At 46.8% G+C, this 16425-nt stretch overlaps 1 protein-coding gene across 1 annotated transcript in view; it reads right to left on the minus strand.

Annotated features, from left to right (window-relative positions):
• Positions 1-495: 495 nt before the first annotated feature.
• Positions 496-16425, minus strand: part of kcnh8 (potassium voltage-gated channel, subfamily H (eag-related), member 8) — a 36220-nt gene continuing 20290 nt past the window's right edge. The window contains exons 7-16 of the mRNA XM_037474392.2: positions 15646-15850; positions 13928-14137; positions 11807-12006; positions 10683-10932; positions 7358-7572; positions 6449-6487; positions 5364-5629; positions 4989-5104; positions 4764-4843; positions 496-1368 (exon numbers count right to left, since the gene is read on the minus strand). Of these exons, the coding sequence (XP_037330289.2) occupies positions 817-1368; positions 4764-4843; positions 4989-5104; positions 5364-5629; positions 6449-6487; positions 7358-7572; positions 10683-10932; positions 11807-12006; positions 13928-14137; positions 15646-15850 (2133 nt within the window). The 3' untranslated portion in view covers positions 496-816. The remainder of the gene's footprint in view (positions 1369-4763; positions 4844-4988; positions 5105-5363; positions 5630-6448; positions 6488-7357; positions 7573-10682; positions 10933-11806; positions 12007-13927; positions 14138-15645; positions 15851-16425) is intronic.

Below are 16425 nucleotides of genomic sequence, written 5' to 3' on the forward strand. Positions count from 1 at the left end.
TGTCCACAGGCCCCACTCAAAAGGCCTGGAAAGGCATGCAGAGAGCAAGATAAACAAGGAGGGAGAGAGAGAGGAGAGAGAGAGAGAGAGAGAGAGAGAGCGTGGGTGAAAAACACTGGGAAAGAGAAGCAGGAGTCCCTCTGCTCAGTGTGACAGACGACAGCAGGGGCCCGGGCTGCCCGAGGCAAAACGCCCCCCCCCCCCCACTCACACACACACACCTTCATGACCAGCTTCATCCACCCTCTTCCCCCCCCCCCCCACCTGCCCCCCGAGGGCCGGCGGTAAAGAGCACGATTGTCCCATCTCACAGTATTGTGTCAGGCCAGGCACTGGTACACGCGATCCGGGACACCCCGCGTGGGGTGAGTGGGCAAGGAAAGGAGGTTTCAAACAAGACAGGAGGTTGGGGGGAGGACGTGGAGAGACCCCCCCCCCCCTCTCCTCCCCAGCCCCCCAGCCCTCCCCTTCTTGTCTACAAACCGCACTTCCGGCTCACGATGCTTTTTGCACCTCCGACCAGACCAGCTGACCGGAAGACGTTAACAGCCAGGAGGGAGAGAGACCCAAACCTCTACAGCGTGTCTAACAGCGCTACATTCTACAAGGTAAAGCTAACGCACCTACACCTTCTGTGCCTGTTTTCATGCCGCAATATTTTTAAACACGTGCCTTCAAAAACAAAAAAGGAATATACGTTGAGTCCCTGGAAACCTTCCTCCAATGATATGATGCGTTCAGCCCGGGAAGATGTCCCCCGAAAAATGTCCCGGATTAAGTCCTGCGCGGCCCCCGCAAAGTTCAGCCGGAGGACTGCTACAAAGCCTTAGGTGGGTTGTGGTAGGAGGCCCCAAGTCCCGTTTGCAGTAAGCACCCAGAGCTCTGATGGCGGCCCCCGTCTCCCCCGTCCTCCGGCGGCGCATCGCGTTCCCGCGACCCGATGGCGGCGGGGACCCCGACGTCGAAGCGGGGCGTCTCCGGCGAGCAGCGCGGGGAGGGAGGCAGGCGAGGGTCTGAGACGACGGGCTGTGGTTGGAGCGCGGACGGGTCGGGGGTCGGGACGGGGAAAGCGGAGTAACCCGGCTGCAGGTCCTGGGACAGGTGAGCGAGGAGGTCCGTGCGGCACGTTCCGCCGTGTTGCTGGGGGACGGTGAAGGGAGACGGCGCGTCTGTCCAAACGGAGGCAGTCTGAGAGGAGGCGGGCGAGGGGTACGACGTAGGAGGGGTAGGGTGGGGCAGGCGTGGGTGTGGGTGTGCTGGGGAGCGGTGAGGCGGCTGCGGCGCCGAGGACACCACGGTCTCCATCAGTTGAGCCATTCTCCTCATGACCTGTCCGAGGTCAGCGACTTCCCTCCCGAGGTTACTCACCTGCAGACACAAACAATTCTCATCTTTAAAGAAGAACAACAACAAAAAACCCGTTGCCCATGATTCTTGGCTGTGGATGGTTGGTATTAAAACCAAAAAAAAGACATTTCAACGTAAATTCTTTAGATTTAAGGTGAAATCAGGGCCACCATTGATTTAGTTTTAGTCATTGAAAAACTACCTCACTGTGGCTGCTCACTTTCCACCAAGTAGCTGCTTGTTGAAATACCTGCCAATACAAACGGATTGCTTCCTACTAAAACCGCTTTATATTTATCATGTGATGTGTGATGCGTAAAGAAAAGTAAATGAAATGTTATTGGTTTTAATTTGAGTTTACAATTGTTTTTTACTCATTCCTTATAACTATGTAAAAGTGTCTGCTCTGCGAGTCAAATTTCTTCTCCCTGCTATTGCCTTTAATTTGTAATAACCATAGTTACAACTTTGGATATGAATAATATCCAAATGAGTCCAGGCAGACTTGCCCATAAGTAGTCTGAGTGGATTCAGCGCGACATACATTAGCTGATCTTTTTTAGTGATGCTATCGAGAGGAACTTTCTAGGGAAAACATGCCAATTAGCCGGAACAAAAAGCTGCAGGGTGTACAGGACATCATCATAAAGTTTTTGTATTTCCAGGTCAGATCTTTTGGGCCAAAAAACATGTTGCTCTCCTGCCTGCAGTTCAGCACCGTTATCATCGTGCTGCTATAATTGGTCATTACGCTGATGATGGGGGTCGGCGTGATTAGCTGCTCTCTGCGTGCTGGCGCGTCCACAGAGGGCGCGGCCCGGGAAGCCTCGCCGACGCGCCATCTGCTTCTACCAGTCGGAATCACTCATGACCATTCATCAGAACCGTGGTGCACATCGGGTGCTACTGGATGCACTGTCGGCCCCCAGCAGGACACACAACTCCGGGGGGGGGGGGGGTGGGAACCGCTCCAGTCGCTGTGTGAATATGGTCGAGGAGGTGCGATCCAGTGCGTTGTGATCACGGCGGCGAAAAGAACTCTTCTCTGTCCTTCGCGGGGTAACATGGACACACAATGTTTGACTTACGTATGCTGGATACACAAATACTGTAAACAGACGCAGACATATATATTCTCCCTCATCAATCGCCCTCTCCCCTTCCTCTCGGGGGTAGCTGATAAAAAGCTCGGGACCTAAACTCTGGCTCTGATATAAATAGAAAAGCTGAGAGAGCGGCAGGAAAGTCCAATCTGACACGCTGTCAACATGATTCCAGTCCTCCCACCTCAGGGACAACCGTCTGCGGGAGAAAGTCAGACAAAACGCCAGATATGGATGACAGGAACCCACCCACAGGTACGTGTTCCACCCGGAACAGACTTCACGAGGCTCATGTAACTACGAGAATTACGGAACAACAAGATCTGACTCAGATCAAATGACAGTAATTGAAGTACACTTCGGTACATGGATACAGTGATCCGCCACATTAGCAACCTTTATGTCAGGCGTATTGCACAGCAATGGAGGAATTTCAAGAATAAGAAACCCGCCTCAGACAACGTCAAGTCACCCCCACAAGAGGAGTTAGTGGCTTGGCGAGGGCTCCTGATGAAGTCACCTCGACTTCCTTCCCCTTTCTGCTCCAAACGTGAAACAATTGATGACCGAATTTCCACCTTGGGAGGAGAGAAAAGACCAACATTTGGTCGAGTACATTTACCAGGTTACCCGGAAAACCCCTCAAAATAACTGCAAATGTTTCCCAAATGTGCATAGATACCACATACATCATGTGTATGCTTGTAACGTTGCTTATAAGTGTTAGATTTTTGTTCCCACTGTTCATTTAGCAAAGTAGGTCACTGCTGCTGTGCATACGTGTCTGCACCTATGTCTCACTGTCGAGCCTCTTCTTGCAATCATAAGTGCAATCACTTAGTTTGTGCAGAGAATGGCTCTCGTTCCTCCAGCTCTCTCCTGCGTAGCTGCACATTAGGATTTACATGACACGGTGCAAAGGTCACACCGTGACTGTATTAAAGCCTCAATCATCTTCCACCAGAATAAACCCTCCCAGTGGCATAGATTGTGACATAAGGGTTAAAGGTTAAAGATGAGAGGTCGCAGAGCATTGAAGCATTTATTGCTATGTTCATAATTCTTGTAGCTCATTAAAACGCTGCAACTTTTGTTTGTTTCGGCTGGCAATCAGAAGACTTTGACCTTTGCAGTTGTTTTCTAAGATGGAAATATCTCCGGTTTAAAATTGCAGTTTATTCTATTAACGAGTATGGATTCAGGTCTCAAGGCTTGACACTGAAAACCACCAAATTGCATGTGTTCTTTTGAGAAGTCAAGTAGGTCTAATGGATTCGCATCCACAGCTAAGATGTATAAACAAAAACTGGAGTGGAACAATCAGCGCTTGAGTTCACCTCAGTATAATTAAAAGTCTTTTTTTTTTCTCTTCAAATACTGTGGACGATGAAACCCTCCGGCGTGCGGCAAATACCAACGGCTGCGTTTTGTCGTTCATGTTTGAGTTTTGTGCAGAAAAGCCGACGAGGTTCAAACCAACAAACCCCTTTTCATCATCTCAGACGTGATTTGTGTGGATGGATCCAAGAGAGGATTAACAACCTCTAAGACCACGCTGAGACACTTCCTGTCAGACACCAGGTAACCCGCAGCGACACAGACAGGACAACAGAGCCAATGTGCTTAACTGTACAGATGGTGTGCCACTGTCTGTGTCTTTTTTTTCCCCCCTCCCACACTGATTGGCTTTTTGTTTCTTTTCATAAAACTATCTCCCCTCTCCCCCTTTCTCCATCCATTTCCTTTTCTTCACATGTCTCTTTCTCTCTCTGACTGAATCTGCTCATCCCAGACACAGACAGAGGCTTAGCAGGGGGGGGAAGGAAACACTCCTTCTCACCTGCCAAAAGTCTAATGTCAATTTAGCCACCCGCCAATCAAAACCATAGGATTCAGCATGAGAGCCGGGTGTGTCTGTGTGAACGGATTATTTCAAGCAGGACATTGAAACTTCTTTCCAACCCCATCAAATATTATATTCTAAAATGTAACTGACTAGTCCCAGTAGGTCTGGTGTAAAAATACAAAGCCACAAATGAGACCCCGGGGTTCCTCAGAGTCACCAGACTGATTAAATGTAGGGTTTTATTATTGAAAAGTATTGAAAAATGTAAATGTAAATGATTCTGTGAAGCCTCATTATAACAGCACCTCCTCGAGCAGACTGTCCTGCAGTGTCACCATCACTTCTATCAATTTACCTGACTTATGCCTGACATGCTGATTCAGACATACATGGTCCATCCTTATTGAGCCCTCTCTCTCTCTCTCTCTCACACACACACACACACACACACACACACACACACCTACCTGCTGGTCGAGGTGTTGCAGTTGTCCTCTGGTCTCTTCTGCTTTAACTGCTAACTCTGCCGTGCTGATCTGCAGCACATCTGTAACACAAATCACATCAAGATGCACATCACTTCTCGGATAACAGGTACCCGGCAGTTATTGGGTCACTTTCGAGAATGTGAGAATTAAAAGGGATTCTGAATGGTATTAGTCCATTTTGTAACGAGTAGCATGGGGGGGGACCTGTGGAGGACGCTGAGGCACTGGTTGGTTCGTGGACAGGGTGTCCTCCCCTGGCTGAGAAGGAGAGAGCCAAGGACCCCTCTGTCCCCCCGTTGTTCTTGGTGCCGTCCACTATCCTGCAGAGAGGAAGAAATGTGTGTGTGTGTGTGTGATGGGAGGAAGGTCGTTACTGATGACGTAACCATTGTTGGATAATTGAGACACAACATTCACGTTAATATGGTCATATTTTTTGTCCTATTGTTAAAATTGTCACAGTTTGTACCAAATACTGTGAAAAAGAACGACAAAACCCCCCCCCCGGAACCAACACCGTGTCACGGGGGAGAAAGGCCTTCACAGGCGAACGGACCAATCAGCGGCGATCAATCTGACCTGGGGCTGAGGTTGGACGAGTCCAAAGTGGTGAGAGTAATTTCCTGGTTCTTCCTCCGAGACCCGGTGGAACTCTGTGCCGAGGTCTTCCCGCCGGACCGGCTCGGCTGAGGCTTCCCGAGGGTCACCGCCCGACTCCTCTCGGACGACAGAGGCGCGGGCGTGGCCTCCTCTTCCTCCTCCTCTTCGTCTTCCTCGAGTTCCTCCAGCGCCTCTATGAGGCGCGGGTAGCCCTGAACCACTCCCCCATTCCTCCTCACCCCGGGCTGCAGATAGAATGAAATGAAAATCTCTTCATGCCGTGTTAACTGGAGGATGAGCCTTGATTATGTAAAATGCGTCTTTATGAAAGAAGGGCTGATTTCTGCATACAGCATAGCCTAAGCTGTAATTGCGCAGGTAATACCAAGAACCTGAAATTCTCTGAGGTGCTTTTGAATACATACTGTAGGTATCCACTTAATACCTCACAGCACTCAGCTGGATTCATGACGCGGTTCGACAAAGGTCCCCCAGACCACCATTTACATTACATGTCATTTAACTGACGCTTTTATCCAATGCGACATACATTGCATTATAACCCATGCGTTACATGAAACTGTAAGAAGGCGTCAAAAGTGAACTTCAGACATCAGTCTTGTGCCCTGCTTTGTCATCGGTCAGCATGTTCGAGGCAAAAATGCAAAGGGGGCTGATTGACCATGAGAGGAGGATCCAATTTTGTAACGAGGGGAAAAATCGAAGTAGCAGACAACGGATCGACAGCCGATGACACAACTCTCCCAGAGGAAGCAACACCTGCGTTCGACCGATATTCTGAGGAAGAATAATTAAACCGCTGCCAACGCGCTTAAAGTTTATTTTTCTCCTCCCTAAACCTGAAAACAAAACTACTCATCAGAGCTTTGAAAGGAGGGATTGAGTCTATTACCAGCGGGTAAACTGTCAGGTTGCCCTGCAGATCTGCGGTTGAATGTAGATTTGAGTTTCAAAAAACAGGGGAAGGTAAGGTGTTACATTTAGTTTCTTAATCATCTTAATCATCGATCATCAAGTGTCGTACGGGGCCTGAGGGGCTTTACCTGGGCATCTAGTGCGGCGCTGGATAGTCGGGCCTTAATCTGCAAGAGAGCCAGAGAGGAAATGTACAGTCGGTGAACTGCAAGAAAAAGCAATCAAGATGTGGCCTTTTTTTTATTTTACTCTCGGTTTTAAATTGCAGAGGAGTTGTTTCGAAACACTCAGCAGTAAATTTGACAATGCACTATATAAACTAAAATTATTTTGCTCGAGGTGATCCAATGATGGAAAATAATTCCCCTCACACAGATGCTACCGGGTTGTGGTCATACATCGTACAATAATGTTGCACCCATCTCACCCACAAACACATCCTCTGCCTCCTTCCTCCCTTCTTCACTTTCGACCTTCCTCAGTGCTGAGATCTGGTTTGCCCGTCTGCACATTAATTTCCCCTGAAAGTCCCTCTGCAGATTGTGTGTGTGTGTGTGTGTGTGCATTGGTGTAAGCGGTCCAGTTGTGTTTGGACTGTGGAGACTGAAATACCTGACTATAATTACAGCAGCAGAGCTCCTCCAAGCGCCCCGGCTATTTTCTCTCTCTCTCTCTCTCTCTCTCTCTGTTTCTCCATCTCTCTTTCACACACACACACACACACACACACACACACACACACACACACACACACACACACACACAAAAACCCCACAAATATACTCTTCCCTTCTTCAGTGAAAGTCCCTCCCAACTCCAGCCTTACTTGCCTTCATCTTTCCTCTGACCCGTCTGTGACTCTCACACATTATTTCAGTACCTTCATAATACATTTTTGCAAGTGTCTCATTCATTTCAATGCAAATACACAAAAGAGAGTCTGGTGCATAATCATTACGGAGTTTCTATTTACACGGCATCCTTTGCGATAATTGCCGCAGCGACTTGGAGATACAATACTCATTGGAGGGACTTACGTGGGTCTCGTGTCCCTCCCTCAGGTTGTACGTGAGGTCCTGCTGGATGTCGTGGACAAAGTTCTGCGAGTATTCGGGGTAGAGATCCAACACCTCGTAGAGCCCCCGGAGGTTCACGCACTGCAGGTCACAGTACGTCAGGGCTTTCACGTCCGCGTTGGTTTTTATCACTCGGTCATCTAAGGACAGGTTCGCCCCGATCAGGTCGCCTTTACCTGCCGAGAGAGAGAGAGAGAGAGAGAGAGAGAGAGGGTCAGACTCAGGGGTCACATCATGCTGTTTTTCTCTGGTAAAAGGGGACGAGGATGTGGTTCCTGTAATGTCGACTCTGCAACGCTTGTCCGAGCTCCCATTTATTAAAGAGCTTCTCTGTCAGAGGGCCGCATGGAGGGTCTGAGGAGGTCTGGACCAGCAGGATGAACACCTGTCCCTCTGCCCTCATGTCTGCATGCATAACTAACAGCTATATCTACGTATATTCATTTGACAGGTTTGTCACTTTCCAAAGAGTAATTAAGTCCTTTGCTATCATGAATTACTTTATTATAGGATTATTTTATTTTTTTATATCCACCAAGTTTGCTGATGTAAATTTGAATATGAAAAGAATACATTCATTTTGGTTCAACTAAGTGGTCAAATGATACATTGATGGACTAAAGAAAAATCTTGTATCATGTGAGAAGAGTATAAATACCAGCCTGGTCACCCAGAACAAGTTGTTATGAATCGCATAACACAGACCAAGAAAGCGTTATTGAAAGGATTCATCAAGCAATAAATGATACGATAAAGTCACCTGACCTGCGGCTGGCCAATGTCCACCTCTCCATTAGTCGGTCACTATTTAGCCCAGTTCCTTTGTTGGTTTGTCAAATGTAGGTGCTACATGGAGTCTGTCTGTTACCTGTGTGCCGATACCTGCCTGCATTTTAGACTCTGGAAGCCTTTAGTTTATCAAATCATTTACCTGCACCTGTCACCATGCGTTTGTCGGCTGTGTGGGTTTCCCCTGCTCCCCCGGCGGTAAAAAAAAGTCCTATTTCTTTCAACTAAGACCATGGAGTCATAACTGAGGTAATCTAATCATCTGAGGTCACGTTTTCTTTATGCGGGGACTGGTTCGGCTGTGGTTGAGGTAACGCTAACTCGTTGCAGCTCCTGATTGAATCAAGGCAGTAAATAAACACTGCTGATAACAACCTTTTTTTGTTACACTACCCATATGAGTACCATTGTGTGTTGCTGATCAACTTTTGCCTTCCGACTTGTCAGATGTTGGTACAAGCACAATTGGTCATCTGATTTTTTTACAGTACCACAGTAAGACTACTGTAAATGTAGAGAGTTTAAGCATTTACTGTCTAGTTATAAAACACATTTACTCAGTAAATGAATGACGTTTCTTTTCCTCACAGGACAAAGTGGTACGAAGGGCTACGTTAGCGTTAATGCCCCTTAAGCAGTGATGAAATATTCATTACGGTCATCTGTGAACGCTGCTCTATTACACCGAGGCTGATGGAGCAGTCGTGGCTTCTCCCTCCGTCTCTTGAGTGTCTGTCTCAGTCCGCTCCTCGACTCAAACATTACTTCCGCCTCCTCTTTGTTTCTACATTCCTCATGTCTTCTTTCCTCCCTCCGTTTCTTGTTTGCTGCCCTTCATTCTCATAATTCCTTGCCTCCTTTTGTTGCTTTAGATCAGCTGAAGTCTCTTCTGGATTTACTTTATTCTCTTATCGGTTCCTCTCATCCTATTTCTTTCCCTCGATCTGTCTCCTCCTCAACCTCTCGGCAGTTTTTTTTAGTTGTTTCAGACATTTTAGGTTATTTTCTTTTATCTCGCCATCAAGCATGCACACGTTCTCTCTCCAACTCTTGTGGTGTCAAAAAGAGAAGAGGAGGACGAAGACGGTGAGCCAAAAGAGCTTTTTTTTCCCTCCCTCTTTGAGTCGCACACTCAGCGGCAGCCTGACCTCAACGCGGAAGCACAGAGACGATGCTCTCCGTCTGTCAAGTGCACTCACACACACACACACACACACACGCACGCACACAAAGACACACACACAGACACGACCGCTGCAAAGATTTAAGCACTTCACCAATTGAGACAAAGTGATGAATGGCATTATTTTCGGGCAGTTCTTGCTTTTTCTCCCACTGACAGACACTCTTCGCTTTCCAGTCACACGTGCTCGTGCCAGATTGCTCCATAACGCCGTGTCACAAAGGTCACATTGCAAAAGCCATTGAGGTCAGTCTGCACAAGCGGTGGTGTCACGCGGGCGATGAGGGTGGATGGAGAGACAACCAGACCCGAGAGGTGCTCACGTCTTGTTTGAGATTCGTTCAGCTCCAAAGAAGCCTGCAGGAAGTCCGTAAAGCCTTTTATTACATTCTCAGACTATCACACAATTTGTGTGCATAACTTGTTTGGGACATTATCCAGTAGGTATAAATTTGTTCTGATGAATTGAAGGACAGGTGTGATGTTGACAGGTAATCTTTGGTGGCACTGAAGGATAGAGAGAGGCAGGGTTATGGTCTGTATGGTAAACTCAGAGCATTTTATATGACAAATATTGATTGCTTTGCTTCCATCTGCTGTCTGTCTGCTGTGCTCCAAGTGTCTGCTTTATTCAGTTGTTTCTCCCAAAAGTATTTCCTTTCTTATAATTAATTGAATTTGCATTAGAATTTTCCATAACAAACCCTACTGTATTAATAGCACAACGATTGTTATTGCTTAATGAATAACCACACCCAAAAATATTTTTTTAGTTTCAGCTGAATTGCAGCTTTTGCAAATGTTTCATAACCTTGTTTCTCCATTAATGAGAAGCACATTTCTATATTAGGATTGCAGCATTTTGGAATTGCTGATTCCTGGGTAATGCCACAACTGAAATACACTTATTACGTTTTATTTATTCTGTTTCTGTAGACTGCAAACAAGTCGTTGCGGCAAGGCGATATAGTGTTTAGCTTCAGCCTTATTGAATTCAGACGTTCATTTAACACTGCAACTTAAAATGCATAAAAATGTGCCTTTGGGTGAGCCTCTAAGGACTGGTTTCACCTGCCATGGACCAGCACTGAACCACCCTCGTCTAGATGAGACTGAAATGACCTGAAAATGACCTGAGCCACCAGTGATAAAAAGACATTCATCACTGGTTGCTTTTCCTGTAGTTTAATAACAACACACCCTGAGCTTGAGCTTTAGCCTTTAGGCCGTAGTGATGCCCAGAAGGCCGCACGCAGCCGAGAGGTTCCTCTGTAAAACCACAATCCTTCTTTGCCTCCCACCCCCTTATCGTACCCAGGATGGCCAGCACCATGCCGTCTTTCAGCACTTCCATGGACCCGGAGCAGACAAAGAAGATGGCCTGCAGCGCGTCGCCCTGTCGGAGGAGGTACTCTCCGGGAGCGCAGAAGGAGGTCTTGATGTGCAGCGAGAGGGAGCGCAGGCAGCCGCGACTGGCCGAGGCAAACAGCGACAGCTCCAGGATCTCCTTGTTGAGGTGCATGGTGATGTCGGATCGCAGCTCGTCCGGGAAGTCCTTGAGCAGCTGTAAAGGCGATGGGGAGGAGAGAGAGAGAGAGAGAGAGAGAGAGAGAGAGTCGGAAATGAGGAGAGCGCGACAGCTGTGAAATGCACAGCCGTGCTGCAACGCGGTGATTGCGTTTCCAGCCCTGGTTGCCGTTGATTTGATTCCTGCACCGCAGGAAACATTAGTGTCAAGTCAAGTTTATTCACACAGCCCAAAGCCAATTGTTTGCCTCACAGCGTTTTTTTTTACAATCTACACAACACACAAGAACGTATATTTTCTTGGACCCTATACTTCCTCCAAAAGTCTCAAGCCTTCCTCTTCCCGCTGCATGGTTGTAAACAAAATCAACGTGATTGTTTTTCTTAATTGCACTAGTAAATATGCAGATTGTTTGTGTTTATATTTCAGCACAAAATGATGCTTCACACATAACACGTAAATGTGATGTGTCACTGAACATGGAATACTGTCCATCCGTCCGTCTGCTTTTTTGGGGACTAAGACCTGAATCTCACCGCCACATGGAGTCGATCAATGAGTCATCAGACCCGGTGCTGACTTTAATCAACAGGCCCATCAATAATTTATCTGTCTGGGATTCATGATCATCACTCCATCTCAGCACTGGTCTGGGCTCTGACAGCTGTCTCGCAGGGATTCACAGCCTGGAGGGACGAGCCCCCGTTAGGCGACTAACTGGTTCCCCCCCCCCCCTTTTCACTTCATGCTTTCTGTAATCTGTCCTCGTGCCATCGTGCCGTTGGGGGTTGCTCAGTGTGATGTCCGGGTTGTCCCAGTTCCATCACATCTCACATTTCAGTACGCTGTATTTAAGATAGGAGTGTGACTTCAACCACAAGCAACCTTTATTTATTTATTTATGTGTTACCTCGTTGCAGTCGATGCCGTTGTTGACCGACCAGGTCGTCTGAAAATACTCCAACATCCGCTGCTTGACGCTCTGCGGCAGATGATGGACGCGTATGAAGTCCTTGAGGTCTTTGGTTCTGGTGTGGTACTGTGACCAGCGGGAGTACATCCTCTGGATGATGGCTGTCACGTTTCCGAAGACCAACGCGTGCATCAGGGCTGCAGGTGTAGAAATGGAGGAAAGGAAAGTTGATGAGGGAGAAAATAGACACGGACACATGGTAAAATAGACACAGAACCCACAAGAGGGAAAACTTTTTTCTATTTTTTGCTGTTGTATTGCCGGAAGCTTGGATCCAGCAGGGAAAACATTTTTTTTTTGTGCGGCCTTTCAGTAAACTCGACGGTGCCAAAGCCGAGGAAGTGGATCAGCAGGGGGTTGTTTCTGGTAACAGTTAAGGGAGCAGTGCAACATTTATGGGATGACTGGGCTTGAACCAGAGGCCTGTTTCACCGAACAGGTCTAATCAGATCTAAATCAGGTCTAAGTCTGGTATTTAATTCATAAAAACACACTGCTTGCTGTCAGTCAAAGCTCGGTGTGTGTGGATAAAGACCCCGCCCTATATTTCAAATACGCAGAAGTGAAGGTCGTAAGTAGACTAAAAGCAACGCAGTTTAAACAGACGCTTGCTAAAAGACAGCAGGTGATGCATCGTGAAGTCAATGTGTAAAAAAAAAGATTTGTATCATCACTGTGTCATCTAGAACAAAGTCTTATGTTACGTTTATGTGTTTAATGCCCTGTGTGACTATTTATCTGCTTTACTCTTTCATCCGTAAACCTGGCAATGTAAAATGGACTTGAGAGTAAATAGAAAAGCAAATCCACAGATATTCTCTCCTCATATATTCATATTTTATGTTCCCTCTGTCCTTCTTGAGCGTTGCAGTGTGTCGGCGTTGTGTCTAAGTGTCACAAACTGGATGCAGTTTTTCTTCACTCCGGTTACTTTAATGCTTCTGAGAAACATTTTAACTTAGCGGAACACAAGCATGTAATTACAGTCAGATCTATCGTGTCTTATCTCGTTATTATGTCTTCAAACTGAAACAGACCTCTCCAAAAACATGACCCTTGCTATATACGTTTCCAGCCATATCGAGTATACTCGTTAAACATAAATAAGACAACTTTGCACTCTAAATGTATACATCTTGCAGGTTGAATGACTGAATTCCATTTTGACAAAGGGAAGCTTCTAAAACCCTCTTTGGATAATCAAAATAAATACTTCTGCCATGTAAATATTCCTACAAATAATTCCAATTATATGCGGTGATTGAATTTACAAAATCAAATAAATAGAAGCGCAGTCAGCCAGCTAAACGTTGTATTTGCATTCGGCCTCCCAGAAGGGAACGTCCGTGTCAGGACCGAGCGGAGGTGGTTTGATTGGTATGACAGGTACAATAGATAATGTATTCTCCTAATCCCATTCAGTTTCCAGCTGTGCCACAGGTACGCTACACACATGTGATCCTCTTCAGGCATTCGGTTACTAAATTCATTCCATAATCCCGCTGAATTTGACCTATGCTCTTCTGTAAATATCACATTAATATACAGGTGTTTTGTGTTGGTGTTTATTTTTGCCCTAATGCACATTGGAGGACATGATTGTGTGTGTGTGTGTGTGTGTGTGTCTGCATCTATGAGTTGCCCCCCAGGCAGCCAGGGACATTTTACTTTTTATCCGAACCAGTGTGGGGAGCGTCCACAGGGAAAACCCCACTAGGGTAACCTCTATTCTCTCCCAGCATCCAAACTTAGAGTAACGATCCGGTTTCAACCGGCTCCGACCATCTTGCAAAGGTCCGTTTAATGTACTGGCCACTGGAAGAAAATAAAACTTGACATGCCGTTTTAGAGTCACTGTTACTATTGGATCTTAAAACAAGAACTCACGGATCAGCATTGGAATTTAATATAATTACACAATGATTATTTACTGTATGCAGTAAGAGACAAAACAAAAAAAGTAATTTCCAGATGGCTTTGGGCCATCAGTCGCCCCAAAAACAAATGCGATTTCTAGAAAACCAGACGCGTGAACGCCGATGCGTGCATGCAGTGTACCTCCGATAAGCATGACGCAAATAGAGAAGATCTTCTCAATGTCAGTGTTGGCCGAAACGTTTCCAAAGCCCACGCTGGTCAGACTGCTCAGGGTGAAGTAGAGGGAGGCGATGTAGACGCTGCGGATGGGGGGGCCGTTGCTGGTCCCGTTCACCTCTCCTTCGGCAAAGTACGGCGACTCCAGGCGCTTCCCCAGCTCGTGGAGCCATCCTGTGAACGTTAATTGGGAACATGATGGATGGATATTTAAATAGGGATGGTGGTGTATAATGCACTCCACGTTTGATCGAAGGGAGCTTTTCTTTCAAAAAAGTGCATCTTCACAAGCTCCCAATCTCCTGGCACTCCTGAAAGTCTCAATGCTATCGCTGAAGGTGCATCATGTGGTTCTATTTTTTTTTAATAGGAGGGTTAAAAAACTAGAACGACCGGTTTCGCAGTGGAAGCAGATCAGGTGTTTGAGAACCAAAACCGATCCCTGGTCAGCGCACTGTGCAAACGTGCAGCTGATCCCAGGAGAGTCTCGTGCAGACACTGATGAATGGTAATTGGATAGAAAGCCCTTTATAACTACCTGACTTTAACACTCAGATCAGCATCAGACGTGCATAATTAGAATACAACACATTAATCCTGCCTCATGACACAGAAATGCAGTGAATGGTGGGGAAGATTCTGCATTGTTGTTATGATGCAGTAAATGCTGACCCCGAGACCAGTCATGTCTTCACCGGGGAGAGGTTATTGCAAAGCAGTGCAGTTTATCGATACCGACCAGAGAGCTTCCCGGGGTGCCTCATTACACGAGGAAATTATGAGAGGAATCATGCCGTCCGCTAAGTGGATTTCACAACACACACAGGCAGCTGCATGGAAGCGCACACACACACACACACACACACACACACACACACACACACACAGCTGATGTTGTTGTTGCAGTCATGTTGCTCATTCAATACGGATTTGACAACCAACTTAAGGAATCGATCAAATCGATGAGGAAATCATGAGCTTCATTAAGCAGCTGGCCATGATGATTCCAAAGAGCAGTCGCTACCTCAATAATACAATTTGACACAAACACAAAAAGCAGAAATGAAATTGGGACACACAAAAAGGCAAAGACTAGAAAAAGAACAGTGTCTCCTTTATGGAATACATGTAGGATTTAGAAAAATCTGGAATTCTTTTATTAACGCTGGAAGATCAGTAAAAAAAAAGCATTTCCTCTTTACAGCTTTTATTCTGAGCAACAATGCGTCCTTTATTCTGGAGATTTTTGCTCATAAAATATCACTACATGAATTGATACACAGTGCAACAGTGCTGAATATTAGATTCCCTCAGACAGAACAAATGGTAAGTAAAACAAACCTATGAAGAGCACAAATCTGTCATCTAATAAAACACCATACATGCTGTAAAACGCCCGCTGCAGCAGCAGCAGGTACCGCCATTAAGACTCAGACTGGAATAATCACTGCAACTAATGTACTAAGTATCTCCCAGGTCATTATGTATTTAATTCCTCATGTGGCATGTTTAGTGGTGAATCTTTGCAGCGGGGAAGTGAGAACTGATTACAAGCGGCCCCTCAAACTTGTCCCCTTGTGTCCGGGTCACTGACCTAAGCCCCCCTGGAGATGCACCTCCCGGTTCTGGCATGGTGCTTGTACCTGCAGGTGTCGTTATGGCGCTATTTTTGCTCCACTCACCGATATCCCAGTTGAAGGCGTTGGCCTCTATCTCCATCTTGCCGATGATATACCAAATGCAGGCCATCCAGTGGGCTAGCAGGGCGAACATGGACATCAGCAGCGTCAGGACCACCGTGCTGTGCTGCGAGTAGCGGTCCATCTTCTGGAGGAGCCGCAGCAAACGGAGCAGACGGACTGTTTTCAACAGGTGGACCACTGACACCTGGGGATGAACAGTTGTTGGGGTTATTCTCGCCACGGACACAGTTGTCCTATGTGAGGCCTGCATTGAAAGTGAAACTAACTCCCAGCAGTAAATCTCCGGGGGGGGGGGGGGGAGTCTTTTAAACCGGCCGCGCGCTAATCACGCCGCCTGAAGTGGTGAGGAGCTCGTAACCATTGCTCCACGTTCTCTCCAACATTAGTGGCTGCTCATATTCTCTCGTATTCCATAATCAGGCCTTTTCGACAAATGCTTCCAAATACATCAACCTCATGATCGATGTGAAGATGACCCAAAACCAAGGAGTTCTTCATCAGAAACAGGCGTTTGATCGCAGGTGTGAATGCGCATCTCTACTCCTCCTTCCTTCCTTTTCCGTCTTTGCTCAATCGTCCTCTCACACTCCCCTCAACTGACGTATGTGAACACCGTTCACTCAAAGTCCCCTTTCGTACCTGGAGATGTGATGTGAATGTCCGATGCTTTGCACCTGCTCCTCAGGCAATCGCCGCTGACAATCGATCACGCACACGTCCACTCACACACTCACACCGATGCTGCAGTTGTATATGTGG

The sequence above is a fragment of the Pungitius pungitius genome, chromosome 17 (assembly GCF_949316345.1).
Source record: "Pungitius pungitius chromosome 17, fPunPun2.1, whole genome shotgun sequence".
Classification (NCBI taxonomy): Eukaryota; Metazoa; Chordata; class Actinopteri; order Perciformes; family Gasterosteidae; genus Pungitius; species Pungitius pungitius.